The following is a 12677-nucleotide window of genomic DNA, read 5'->3' as shown; positions in this document are numbered from 1 at the left end:
TGTGATGTGTAACGAGATCCTACGTTTAAGAGTATAGCTTCATCAGTCGCACAAAAATAGTTGTTGGTCGACGTTACATGGTGTCAACCCAGGCGAAAACAGCGTTTCATTGAGTCTCCAGGACACCATAACTACAAATTTACAAATCGTACAGCGACTCATCCCAGATCCAGCAAAAAGCATCTTGAAGCCCTCCAAGAGACAAACGCCCCCACCCTACGGAGACTCCTCACCATGCGACAGCTTCGGCTCCTTGTCTTCAACAGGAAGTTGTTCCACAATCTTCTGATCAAACTTGTGCTCCGCAAGATGGTGCTTGGGCATCTTCTTCGCCACACTCACCACATCCCAGATGGATGTGGCCTCCACGAAGATGGCGTCGATCTCCTCCAAGGAACGGCCGGCGGTCTCGGGGTAGAAGAAGTATACGATTGGGACGAAGGATGCGCAGAAGACGGCGTAGATGATGCTGCAATTCTGTGTCAGCTAATTTGCAAGGGAAGTTGGTATGGGGAGCTCTCTTACAAGTATCGGTAGCCGATGGTTGTGAAGCCCACGGGTGTGATTTCGACCACCTATCACTCATTAGCTTCGTCATCCTCGACACTGCCATCGTGCTGGATCAAAGACTGACCAAGAAGTTGAACACCCAGCTGATACCGGTCGACAAACCACAAATGGGGGCTCGGAGTTGCACCGGGGCGATTTCACTGGCGTACAAGAACGGAATGCCGATGAAGCCCAGCGTGTAGACGATATAGTACAAGTACCTGCAGATTCATCAGCACAGGGTTGCCCTTAGAGGATGGGATGATTGACTTACAGAAAGACGACGGCGGCCTTCGAAGCGGCAGGGCTACCATTCGAGGTGAGCCCGGTGACGATGGCAAGACAGATGGACTTGACAAAAGGTTAGCCGATGACTAGGAAAAGGCGCGAACAATGAGTCAACGTACCATGCCTGCAGCCGAGACTAACATCAACAGCCTGCGGCCGAAGCGATCGACGGTGAAGGAGCAGATGATGCCTCCGAGGATGATCATTGCTTGGGAAGCGGCGGCCAACGCACCAGCCTCAACAGCAGGGAAATGGAGGTTGTTGGCATAGATCGTAGGGGTGTAGTAGGCGATCGCATTGACTCCGGTAAACTGCGCAAGTCGTTAGACGTGTTGCTCGAGGATTGTGGATGAGTGGCTGCTCACCTGTAGCATAATCTGGACAATGCAAGCCAACATCACGCGGTGAAAGACTCTTTGCGGTCCCATGGTGAACATGTACTTGAGGCTGGCTTGCTTCACCGACAGCTTGAGCGCAAGCTCAATATCCTCAATCTCCTTGTTGATCGTGTCAGGGTCGCCCGGATGCAACGCTTCGAGGACTCGTCGGGCCTCCTCATGACGATCTTTCAGCTTCAACCACCGCGGGCTTTCTGGGAGGAAGAAGATGAAGGTCATCACGATGACGGCGAGCACGCCGCCGCCGGCAACGGGCAGACGCCACGTCACTTCTCCCGTAGTGAAAGACAGGCCATATGCCAGCCACAGAGCCAAGGAGAGACCGGTACCGCAGTAGATGCCAAAGCTCGAGACATGAGAGCCTCTACTTTCCGCTCGGGAAAGCTCGCCTGGGTAGAGTGGTAAGCGGACGTGGTATTAGATCGACGAAGTGCAAGACTTACTCTGCCACGCCGGAATGGTCGAGATGATACCACCAACCCCGATACCAAGAAACACACGCGCGACAACGAATTGGGCCAGGGAGTACGCGGTGCCTATCAAGATGGCTCCGATTAAGTTGATAGAGCATGCCAGGAAGAGTGTCTTGCGTCGGCCAAGGATGTCGCCAACCCAGATGCAACCAAGCGCGCCAACCGTGCCGAGCAAAGTGAATGTTGCCACGACGGTACCTTGGATGGTGGATCGGTGTTGAGCCTGGCCTGGCGGTGCAGTCTCCACGTCGATACTGGGGAACTGCTTCTGGAAGGCGGGCGAATTGAGCACGCCGCCAGCTGCCGCTCCATTGTAGCCAAACATGCTCACGGCCACCCAGGATATGATCCAGACGGCGGCGTGGAGCTTGCGGCCTGTCAGGCCGAAGTAGGGCGCCATTGCGTTATGAAGGGGGGATGGACAAGACGAGGCGTGCAAGGAAGCAACGGACGAAGCTATGGAGAAGGGCAGGAGTCCAACCTTCAAAACGATGGCCCGATCGACTCTTTCGGCACTGTGCCCTATGTTATAAATCCCCATGGGGCGTCATGGCAGCCACGAGGGCTCCATACCCGCGGCTACGCGCTGGTCTTCCTTGTCTACCTAGCTGTGGGAGCGGGGGCGGAGAGGTGGCCCGGGGGGTGGTCCGGGGGTTGAGAATAGTTAAACTTTACCGAAGGACTGGTCGCCACGCACTCGGATGCATGCGTGCCGTTTCCTCGTGCACAACAACGTGCCAGCAGACCCTGAACCATGCACGATCGGGGATGATATTCGTCTGGTAGCTTGGCTGGCTTGAAAGATACGACAAAGCTTTGGCCGCGGATAGTCGATGCGGGGAGGGGATTGGAACAAGCAATGGGCGTCGTCTAAGGCGTCGGAGTTGCTTGGAGGCGTCGTCTAAGTGTTCTTGGACCCTCTTGGCTTACACAATGGCGTCGCCGTGTCTTCCGTCTTGTGCGTTTAGTCCTCACCACCCTTACGAGTCAGGGTTATTTGACGCGTGAAGCGGAATGATCGTCAATCGGGGAGAAAGTGATTGGAGATTCCCCTACCGTACGACATATGATTCGAGGGGAGGTCTTGCCTGTTCCATAACCGACCCCGGCCCTTCTTCACGCGACGCTACAATCACGCAGGATCCTTTCCGCGACCTTCTGACCGCTCAAATACGCCCCTGTCGTCGTGCCCAACGCCAGGAAGGGCGCGGTATGTTCACCCGCGAGGTAGACACCCCTCTCCGGCAAGCCAAGTCTCATGGCTTCAATGTCCTTGTCAGCATGAACTACCCCGGTCAAGAAGTTGCTGTACGATCCGTAGCCCGCCCACTTGTCAGCCGCCCAGGCCGTGGCTAACACGCCTTTCGGTATGCACGCGGGGTTCGCTGGGTCGTAATTGGGGAGGAGGGCGTAGTAGGGTCGGAAGAACTCGAGCACTTTCGCATCCCCCTCGCTCGTAGTCTTCGCTCCTGAAACAAGTCCCGCAAGGTATTTGCTGCATTCTCCATGAGTGTAGAACAGCAGCGTGGGCTGTGCGCACTCTGTGGGAAGCACAGAGAGGTTCACACACTCTTGATACCATCTTTCCGGGTTTGTGTTGGGGGTATAGGTTGGGGCCAGGTACATTGATCCTCCAGGACACGCCCTTCTCGAATGACCGAGGTCAGATGCTGCTCCATTGCGCAACGAATTGTTATCACCGAGCCCCTGATCCTCCCAGAACGCTGACGGGAAGGTAATGTACACTTTATCAAGTTCGCCCCAGTCGACATTCTCGATCGCTTGCGCAAGTCGTGATGGTAGAGCAGGCCGAAAGACACCCTGGTGATTATGCTTGAGCCAGCCGAGCGGCGTAGTGACGACCACCGCGTCAAAGTGGCTTCGACTGCCATCACTGGATTCAATGCACTGACGACCGTTATCGTGGTCAGCATCTACTGCGGTCGTAATCGCCGTCACCTCACAGTTCAACCTGACGTTTGCACGTTTCATCGCATGTGCAGCTACCTCCTGCAGAATCTCCGAAAACGTGCCTGCAACGAACAAGGTCTCGCCTCGCAGACACTCCTCCATCCAGAAGCTTCGGAGACTCTGTCGAGTTACTGGGCTGCCGACATAGGCTCCCCACATATCCGTTATGAGCAAGAGAGTCCTTCGTTTCCTCTCTGCAATAGCGGGAGGGAGATCCGTAAACAAGTTTGTTGATCTCTCGACAAAGTAGTCGTACAAGCTTCGATGAGGATCGATCGAGTCCTTGTTCTCGTTGCTGAACTTGTATGCATCTTCGACCAGGCCATCCCAGATCAGACTGATGTGTTCGGCAACCTCGTCGGGGTCAATCTGGTGACCATCCGGATCTATGATCGCCTGCTCCTCGTTCAAAACATGCAGCGTCGTTGCACACTGCTTTGCAATGTCGTAGATGGGGTTGTCTATGGTGCCATGAATCCAGTTCGCGCCTCTGCCGGTAAAAGACTGAGTCGCAAGCGTTTCAATCATCAGAGTAGACTGCACTTACAAGTCTACCACATGGCCAAGGTGATTGCTCTGCGCAACCCGCCCGCCAATTCTATTCCTAGCTTCGAAGATGGTGACTTGACATCCGTGTTGTAATAGTACATCTGCACACCGCAGGCCTGCGCACGTTTTCAGAGAGCATTCTCCTCACAATATCTGCAAAAACATACCAGATAGGCCGGCACCGACAATCGCAACTCTTAATGGACGATCTCGAGAGCCGCGTTGCGGCTGCTGCATCATGCTGGAAAAGAATCGGATGGTCGAACGTCTCGTCTTTCGAAGCATGCGCGTTGACCGATCGGGTAGGATTAGGCGAGTCCTTACATCTCCATGAATATCGATTGTAGATCAGAGTGAGCCCAAACACCAGTGTAAATGTTCGAAGGCGGTGGGCTCCAGGCCTTCAAATACGAGCCTAGGTCATGCTGACTCGTAAGCCCGAAGAGTGGACCGCAGCCGATGAAACAGGCCATGGGTGGACAAATCTGGAAGTTTTAAAGAGAAACCTAACCTGGAGGCACCCTACAACCGACCAGACCGCAGAAGTGGACAGAGCTGATTCAAAAATGCACTTCAATACAACACGGCGACCAATTGTCTACCGCCAGTTTCCTTGGCTCAAGGACAGCAAGCTCTGAACGCAGTCAAAATCATCCTCTTCCGACACAATGTTGCTCTTGCCTCCACGCATGAATGCCCGAACTTCAGCATCGTCTTCGGGCGCGATGTTCTCGTTTCCAAAACGGCGGGACGAGTCTTGACCCTTTGATGCTCGGCGTACGTCCAGACTGTCATCAGAGTGGACGACACTGGCGGGAGACCAGTTCTCCTTGTCCGAGTCGTTCCCTGGAACATATACTGATATCGCACTGTCCCCCGTTTGGAGTTTCGGTCGCGACTTGGACACACCAGCCACGCCAGCGTACGATTTCGTTGGCATCCGCATGAAGGATGTGCTCGCTCGTCGGATTAAAGGTGGCTTCAGTCCGGTGGAACTGCGGTGCAGCGCAGACGAACGTCGGGCGAGAAAGGTGTTCTTGCCCGTTGATAGCGTGCCCAAGATCTTCCTTCCTGTCGTGGAACGCAACAGGTCGATGGCGTCAGCAGCAGATCCGCTTGCATCCTTTTCGGCCTTGTCCTCGAGTTCGCTGCGAGCGTCCTTGTCACACCAGAATTCCCAGGCCCTGGAATCTCGAGACCGCCCAATGGAAGCACGTTTCAGAGGCTCTGTAATTGCCTCGCTGCTTGTGACTGCAGAGAGTCTCGGTGCTGGTAGTGGATTGTTCTGTGCAATGTCCGGCAGAAGCGTCTGAGCAGGTCGCGGCGGGGATGGAGAAGAGCCGTCGTTGGTGACGATTAAGGCACTTCCCTCGCTCGACAAAGACAATCGGACGATGGAAGAGGACCTCTTCAGGTGGGACATTGAGTTGCCGTTACCATGGCTAGTACCCGAGGCCGTCTTCGCATCAAAGGAATGATGCACGCGCAATGAAGGTGCACTTTTTCTTTTCGCGAGGTGGCCTCCAGTTGCAAACTCATCGACGACAACTCGTCCGTCCTGGCTGCTACCTCCAGCTGACCAGGGTGATGCGTCCGAGCAGCTGGCTGAGCTATCGAGACCTTTGGAAGTCTCTGGCGCATCTGGGGAGCTTCCACCATGGCTAAAGGGCGAGGTCCGGATCTGGCCAGGACGGCTATCGATAACCGAAGTAAGTGGTGGAGGCATAAACGTTCCCTTATTGTCGGACACTCCAGCCGTGGAAGAAGTCGCCGCTTGCGAGCTGATTGGAGAGGCGCCGGATCGTTCCAAATGATACTGGGCAATTTCATGAGGAAGTAGTGGTCTCGACTTCCGACGAGACGTCTGTCTTCGATTCTGGAACCAGATCTGGGGCTCCTTTAGCATGACGACACGACTGAAAACGCGAAAACGAATGCGCACCTGCACCTCCTTCTCGCCGAGGCCAACTTGTTTCACAAGCTCCAATCGCGCGGCCTTGTCGGGCTTGAAGTCGCGAAGATATGCCGCTTCCAAGACAGCCTGATCTTCCGGACTGCGAGACACATCAGCAGAAGCACAGAAGAGAACTCTAAACGGAGTGCATACCTCGTCCTCCTCCGCTTCTGCCTGGCCAATGGCTTGTCATCCACCGCAGGCGGCAGATTGTTCGGCAGCGTCGCCGACGAGTGGTTCAAGAAGGCATAACTTGCCGATTGCTGTGATCGGGGTTGGTAGCGTCCGACAGGAACATGCGGCGGTACTGTATCGTCCATCCCAAACGCGCGACTCCTTGCATGTAGCAATGCGTGTCGATGGGCTCGAGGGAGGATGTTTGCGTTTTGGCGCGTGTTGAAGGGAAGACGTGTAAAGTCCGTGCGCCTTATCGATACGCCGCGCAATTTAGCCCGTTCATTCCACCCGACTTCGGATATTCGACGATGCGTGAGTCTTTTGCATGGCCCTGTTGGTATCAAGGGCTCGTGTTTGGGGTCATCAGAGTATGCCTAGTCTTCCACGAGTGGTGTGAAAAAATCAGAGACACGTATCGCCCGGAAGCCACGTGCGAGAGTGTCGCACTGACACGTTCACGCGCTAAACGGTTGCGCCAAGCAAATCGCGCTTGAGATGCGCGGTCCCGTGACTTGACTGGACGCGGATCCCCAATTGCATTGTGAACCTCGCAACGTTATGATCGAGCAAAACCACGAGAACAGCCTCGCTGCAATATTCAACGCCTCGCTAATCGACACAAAGATCAAGTCTCTCCCTCCTTCTCGCCAAAGCACCGCAACAATCCATGAATCTCTGCATCAATCTTCTCACCCAGCTCATTCGTCCCCCAAGCCTCTTCTCTCACCCCAACCGGCACCACCCTCGCCGCCAAACTAGTCTTCTGCCTTAGCAATCCCGCCGCGTCCTCCTTCACTTTCTCATAGTCGTACTCCAGCATCGGCACATCCGCCGAATCAATCCCCTCCGCAGCACCCCGTGCAATATCAGCGGCCAAGATGCGCGCGATGAAGCACAGACTGTGCGCCTCGGAGATCAAGCCAAGCGTAATGACGCCCGCGAATGGATCCTGCCGCGAAGGCTGCCGGTTTTCGAGTGCGGTGTTCGCTCGCTGAAGTTGTTGCGGGAACGAGTTCAGGAAAGCAGCAACGTCCGCTGCTACAGGTGGGCCCACGGCGTCGAGCAAATTCAGGCAAAGCGGTAACAGTCCTTCGGCCCAGATCGTGAAGATGCTTCTAGGTTCGGAGAAAGGACCTTTGCCTTTTGGCTTGCGAAGGTAGTCGGACACGTTGGCGGCGGAGAGTTGGAGTAGCGCCCCTTCTAGTGCAATTTGCTCCGCGACAGACCGGATGGTGGAGAGACTGAGTAGGAACAGGATGGCCACCTCTCCGTAGACGGGTTCTTGTCCCGTCACTTCGGCCAGACGATCCGACCAAGAGTACAAGCTGAGGGCGCCACGGGTAATCGATGTGCTGGCCACAATCTCAGCTAGCTGGGGATGTACGGCCGAAGCTCCCGGCACGGAAAGGATGCCTTGAACCAGCGCGGTGAGCAGTGCGAAATCTCCAGGCTCCGCAAGTCCCACATCGTTGTGCAGATTGCCACAGAGCGCGCGAAAGCCTGGCGCAATGACTTTGGCGAAGATTTGAACGAGGCAGGCAGACACGGTCGGATCGAGCAAGTCGATCTTAGTCTCTTGCGTGGCGGACGAGGGACGGGCAGGTGCGCCATACACGTGGGGTTGAATGGCCAGATAGAGCGTCCGCAGTAACGTGCGGTAGTATACCAAGTCTTGAGGATCAGTCGCGACTTCGTAGTCCACAGGCGAGGATCGGACGAGGGCCCATGCAGAAGGGAGCAGCGCCTTCATCCCCGCAACAGAAGACTTGACGCCAACCAGCTTGGACGTGATGACAAAGGCCAATTCGGCTCGAGTCTCAACAACTTTGTCCATGCCCGGCTGCTCCAGATTTGCCTCTGCATTCATACGCAGACACGCTTCGGCCGTCTTGGCGAGTTCGCTTTGCAAGGCCTCATCCTGCTCGACACCGTCACACAAGGTCGTCGCGAGCGCTCGCCAGCTCCGCAGCAACCTCGTCTGAGCTTCGACCAGACTCAGGTTGACATTCGCTCTCGCAAACTCATCCGAGAAGCCTTGTTGTCTGCTTCTCGACGACCCATGCCAAGCCACCTCGTGGTCAAAGACTAGATCGGCAAGGTCGAGGTCGTATAAGTACTTCCTCCCCAGTGGAGCCGGATTTACCAGACTTCGCTCCAAGTCCTCAACGTCACACCCCGGGAACTTTCTTGCGAAGTTTTCGGCCAGGTTCTTGTGCAGGGATCGTTTGTAGGCATTCACAGCCACGCCATGTCGTGTCAAGAACGATAGCTTGCCCGGCAGCATCTTGATCAGTGTCTTATCGCCGACCTCGCTGCTGGCATAGAGATTGACGGCTAGGATATCACACAGATACGCGGCCATCTGGTGCTCATGTGCCAGCATCATTTCCTCTGCAGTGTTCAGCGATTTGGCGGGGATTTGAAGATTGTTCAGCCACTCCAAGGCATTCTTCAGGAAGTCGGAGTGCGAGCGAGCCTCGTTGGTGGCCCAGACCCAGGTATACTGCGCCGAAGCAACGAATTTGAGCATGGCGATAGCACGTTCGGGTTCAAGTGTCGCTATACTGGACAGTTGGTCCAGCGCATGGTTGAGAAGCGATCTGTTCTTGGTTGTGGTCCCGCACTTGCTGTCTTTGAGCCGATCCTTGGGTAGAGTGCCCGTCAAGAGATAGAGTGCGAACCATTGCTGCTTGCTGCCCAGCACGACAGAGAGAAAGTTCCAGATTGCACTCTCGGCCTCGATGTCACGCACTGGTCCGTCCAATTGCGCGACAACGGCCAGAAACGACTTTGCTTGGTTGGTGCTAAGTTCTGCCAGGATCGAAGGGGGGTCGGTATCTTTGACATTGATCGCTTTCACAATCTCGGTAAGAAGATCGTAGAGGAACACTTTAAGCCCGTTGCCAATGGTCGATAGTATAGCCAACGCTGGTATGGCGCCCAGAAGTTGCGAGGCTAGAAAACCGGCTTCCGTGGCATCGACCGTCCGCGTCGCCCGTAGAAGTGTAGTCAACAGTTGAGCTGCGCTGGAGACATGATTCTCCAGCAACTGCCGATGTTGCGTCGGTAGATTCTCATCGCTCAGCAGTAGACCTTCGGTGAAGACAGACAGGAACGGCTGCATTGTTGCAGACCCTGATGTGAAGGTGTCGAAAAGTGTAGTAGCGGATTGGCACAGTAAGCTGGAGATCCCTTCGTCGCCACTCTCAAGACCGAACGTAGTCTTCAGTAGCAGGTCAAACGCTCGCAAGATGCAAGTCGAAATCTCTATTTTCTCGGCCAGCACGGCGAATCGCCACTCACCGAGATTCTGCCAGGCATCGGTCATGACGGTCTGATAGGCATTGAGAACTGTACTCATCGTTCGCTCAGGAGTGGCGTCTTGAAAGGACACTGGAGAGTCGAAACGATTCGTGACCTTGGTGATTGGAGCGTTTCGCTTTACCAATCCTGTGACAGCGTCGGTGATGAGATGGGAGTAGATGCTCACGCAGGCATTCAAGAATCGGAAGCGGCCCACTGTCACCTCGCTTGCTCCTACAACGGCCGCAAGAGCATTAGCCCCGCCATTGATTCCAAGCAGGCTGCTGCGAGCAAGTGCCGACCACACGCGTTCCGGTGATACCGAGATTAAGGTGTCAAAGAAGTCGGCACACGCAATCAAGAGATCCAGCGAGCTTTCTTGAGGTGACTGGTCAAGGTGTGCCAGGAGCTCCGTCTCCATCGAGTCCGCAATGATTGTGATGATATCTTGCTCATTTCGGAGCGCAAACGCCAGGCGTCCAAGGACAAGTTTGGCATCGTCAAAGCCTGCGTCTTGGCGTAAGCATGCTTTGAGGAGGGCGGTGATTAACGCGATGATATCCGCCGCCGTTGAGCGATCAAGAGCTCGACCCATGGGAGGCACGAGCAGCTCGCTATTCGGGAGAAGAGTCGAAAGAAGGAGGCCAAGGTACTCCAGTCCCGAGTGCGGATGCTCGATGCGGATGATGAGCGGCCGAGATTCCTTCAGAATGACGCCTGGTGAGCCCGCCGGGATGGCCAGCACGTTATGGCCATCGGTGCTCTCGCTACCAAAGGGGAGGAGTCTTCTCCCGACATATTGCGTGCCGGTGAGCGATAGCGCCTTTCTTGTTGCGAACAGAGGTATGATGTCGGTCAACAGCATCGAGTTGGAGTTCTCATCTTCGTGATCCAAAGCATACGAACGGAAGTGTTCGGGAAACATCAGCGTCAATGTCTGCAGACCCTCCAATACGGACGCCGTGATAGGTAGTGTTTCTGTTTGCCCGAAACCTGCCGATGACAGCGCCGATAGAAGTTTGAGCATCGGCGTTAGCTCGTAGGGATACCGCGCAAGAGTCTGGTCCAGGATCAGTGGGCACAGAATCTCACTGTCCGCCAGAAACCGGTCTGCAAGCCGATAGTCAAGTCGTATCGAGCGGCAAGGGACATCAGGCCGAAGTATTGTCAGCGTGGCTTCGAGGACCTCAGTGCCGTATGGAACCAATGCCATGCCTTCGCGGATCATGTCGAGGAGGGCGTAACGAGCTGCGAACGAAACAGCACCGTCGAGGTCCGAGCTGTACATCGCCGAGATGGCGGTACACAGCTGCGAGACAAAGGCGTACACGTTCATTCTGTCAACAGCCGAGCGAGCAAAGAAGGCCGGCGGGTCGTCTCTCGCCTCGGTTTCCATGTCGAAATCCTGCAGAAGGTGGTATTGCTTTTCGAATGGAGATAGATCGTCTTTCGAATCTCTTCTCGAAGCTCTCCGCGTACTAATAGGCTCACCATCATCCGACCCATCATCGATACGATGCTGTTCGCGTCTACCTTGCTGCAGCTTTGCTACATCTCGAATGAGGCCCGTGATGATGCTCCACGCAAAGATGGCGGGGCTGGCGATTATGACATTTTCATGCGCCGCTCGATAAAGAATGATGTTGATCTCTTGAAGGCAGGCGTCGTTTCCAAAGTAGGCATCATTTGGTAGATCAGGGTACTGCACACCGCCGGAATGTCGTTGCGCAGATTCTTGTATTGAATTCAACGTCTGGGGAAGTCGGAGTATCGCGAGGGAGATGGCGGACACCAGGCACTGTAGTGATGAAGGGTCAGGTGCGGCTGCTGATGGGGCCAAATCTTGGAAGAAGTTGACGCGACCCATCAGCTTGAACCAGGATGAGACGGCAGTGTGGCTCAGCACGCCATCGAGCACGTGAAGTCTTGCAAGGAGGAGTCGGAGTGTGGTTACAAGGTTTCGAACAGTTGAGGTACCGAACAACAGCTGCAAGTCGTCGTCTTGCTGGAAGGATTGCGGCCATCTGGAAGCATCGCTCAATTCCTCGACCAGTCCATTCACGGCCTCGATGCAAGCTGTGAAGAAGATGCTGTTATCCGCAGCACTTTGAACGGAGCTGTGCTCTTGCGCAACCTTCTCAGACAGGCTGTCAAGCCAAGTTGTACCCGTCTTCGCATCGCGATTCCGAACCCCAAATCGCTCGACGAGAAGTGTGCTGGTCTGCAGAAGGTAGCTCTTCTCCTCCAGATATAATCGCATTTCTCTCGTATGCCTTGTCTCCTCTGCGCCGGGATCCGAGCTCGGAACAGTGCTTCTCATAGTAGACGCGAACAAACTCGCGCCCAAACGAGAAGATGCCGGGACAAGAGTGTCAGCCTTCCCGCCGTCGTCTTTCTGAAGCGAGTCTTCTGCCCGTGACTGCCACTCCAAGATCACCAATCTTAGCGCAACGAGCTCGTCCACCTTCAGTTGATCTGAGAGCCATAGCGCATCCTTCTTCAACTCTTCCAGATTGTAATCTCCGTTGGTAGACTGGGCGACATTGATCGGAGCCGTCTTTGTTTCGAATTCGCCTTTGCTCTTCTGCGATGGAGGAAGGAATGGTGAGAGGGCAGAGGTGAGATACTTGACACTCTCGGCGTCGGTCAGGAAGGCTTCAAGCGCTCCTTGATCCACAGCCTTCTCTGGATCGCAGAGTATTCGATATGCGCTCTTCCATGATATCAAGCGCTGTTGGCCGGCCAGACACTTGTCCAGCGGTGGGAAGAAGGCTTGCGGCATGTTTGGTGTTTCGAGATGCTTGGCGCGGCCGTTCATGTGAGAGCGTACGGTCGGTGTGCGGGGAGAGCCATGTCAGGTGTCGAGTTGCTGGAGAGATGTCATTCTTGTCGGCTCGGCGGTGCCTTTGGTCGTGACAATAGCTCTCGCTTATTGAAGAATGCCTTCATTCAAGTCGATTGTCCTGCGTGTCGTTAGCTCGACGTGAATTTTAAGGTTTGGCTAACGCGGGACGG

General features: G+C 55.0%; 4 protein-coding genes across 4 annotated transcripts; all 4 read right to left on the bottom strand.

Moving 5' to 3' along the window:
• Window positions 1–216: 216 nt before the first annotated feature.
• BDY17DRAFT_249539 (MFS1 putative major facilitator superfamily transporter) lies at window positions 217–2108 on the bottom strand (the record flags this gene model as incomplete). Its single annotated transcript, XM_033730987.1, has 7 exons — window positions 217–469; window positions 526–575; window positions 635–770; window positions 824–900; window positions 957–1148; window positions 1203–1624; window positions 1679–2108. 7 exons carry the CDS (start codon window positions 2106–2108, stop codon window positions 217–219), a joined length of 1560 nt encoding a protein of 519 aa, XP_033590568.1.
• A 716-nt stretch (window positions 2109–2824) lies between these two features.
• Window positions 2825–4468, bottom strand: BDY17DRAFT_322882 (uncharacterized protein; the record flags this gene model as incomplete). The annotated part of the gene is made up of 3 exons (XM_033736901.1): window positions 2825–4169; window positions 4227–4344; window positions 4396–4468. The coding sequence occupies 3 exons, from the start codon at window positions 4466–4468 to the stop codon at window positions 2825–2827; spliced, it is 1536 nt and encodes a 511-aa protein (XP_033590567.1).
• Window positions 4469–4516: 48 nt separating this feature from the next.
• Window positions 4517–6743, bottom strand: BDY17DRAFT_119260 (uncharacterized protein). Its single transcript, XM_033729289.1, has 3 exons — window positions 6336–6743; window positions 6171–6282; window positions 4517–6116 (listed from the first exon to the last, which is right to left on the bottom strand). The coding sequence occupies exons 1-3, from the start codon at window positions 6500–6502 to the stop codon at window positions 4827–4829; spliced, it is 1569 nt and encodes a 522-aa protein (XP_033590566.1). The 5' UTR covers window positions 6503–6743; the 3' UTR covers window positions 4517–4826.
• Window positions 6744–6880: 137 nt separating this feature from the next.
• On the bottom strand, window positions 6881–12600 carry BDY17DRAFT_294751 (nucleoporin subcomplex protein binding to Pom34-domain-containing protein). The gene has a single exon (XM_033733193.1). The coding sequence runs from the start codon at window positions 12478–12480 to the stop codon at window positions 6985–6987; it is 5496 nt and encodes a 1831-aa protein (XP_033590565.1). The 5' UTR covers window positions 12481–12600; the 3' UTR covers window positions 6881–6984.
• Window positions 12601–12677: the final 77 nt, after the last annotated feature.

This window comes from Neohortaea acidophila (assembly GCF_010093505.1).
Source record: "Neohortaea acidophila strain CBS 113389 unplaced genomic scaffold BDY17scaffold_4, whole genome shotgun sequence".
Lineage (NCBI taxonomy): Eukaryota > Fungi > Ascomycota > Dothideomycetes > Mycosphaerellales > Teratosphaeriaceae > Neohortaea > Neohortaea acidophila.
This window is presented reverse-complemented; position numbering and strand designations above follow the sequence as displayed.

Coding starts and splice junctions, on each gene's coding strand:
- BDY17DRAFT_119260 (XM_033729289.1), bottom strand. CDS start 6,502: ATGGACGATACAGTACCGCCGCATGTTCCTGTCGGACGCTACCAACCC. Junction 6,283..6,335: donor CAGAAGCGGAGGAGGACGAG/GTATGCACTCCG, acceptor TGTGTCTCGCAG/TCCGGAAGATCAGGCTGTCT. Junction 6,117..6,170: donor TCGGCGAGAAGGAGGTGCAG/GTGCGCATTCGT, acceptor AAGGAGCCCCAG/ATCTGGTTCCAGAATCGAAG.
- BDY17DRAFT_294751 (XM_033733193.1), bottom strand. CDS start 12,480: ATGAACGGCCGCGCCAAGCATCTCGAAACACCAAACATGCCGCAAGCC.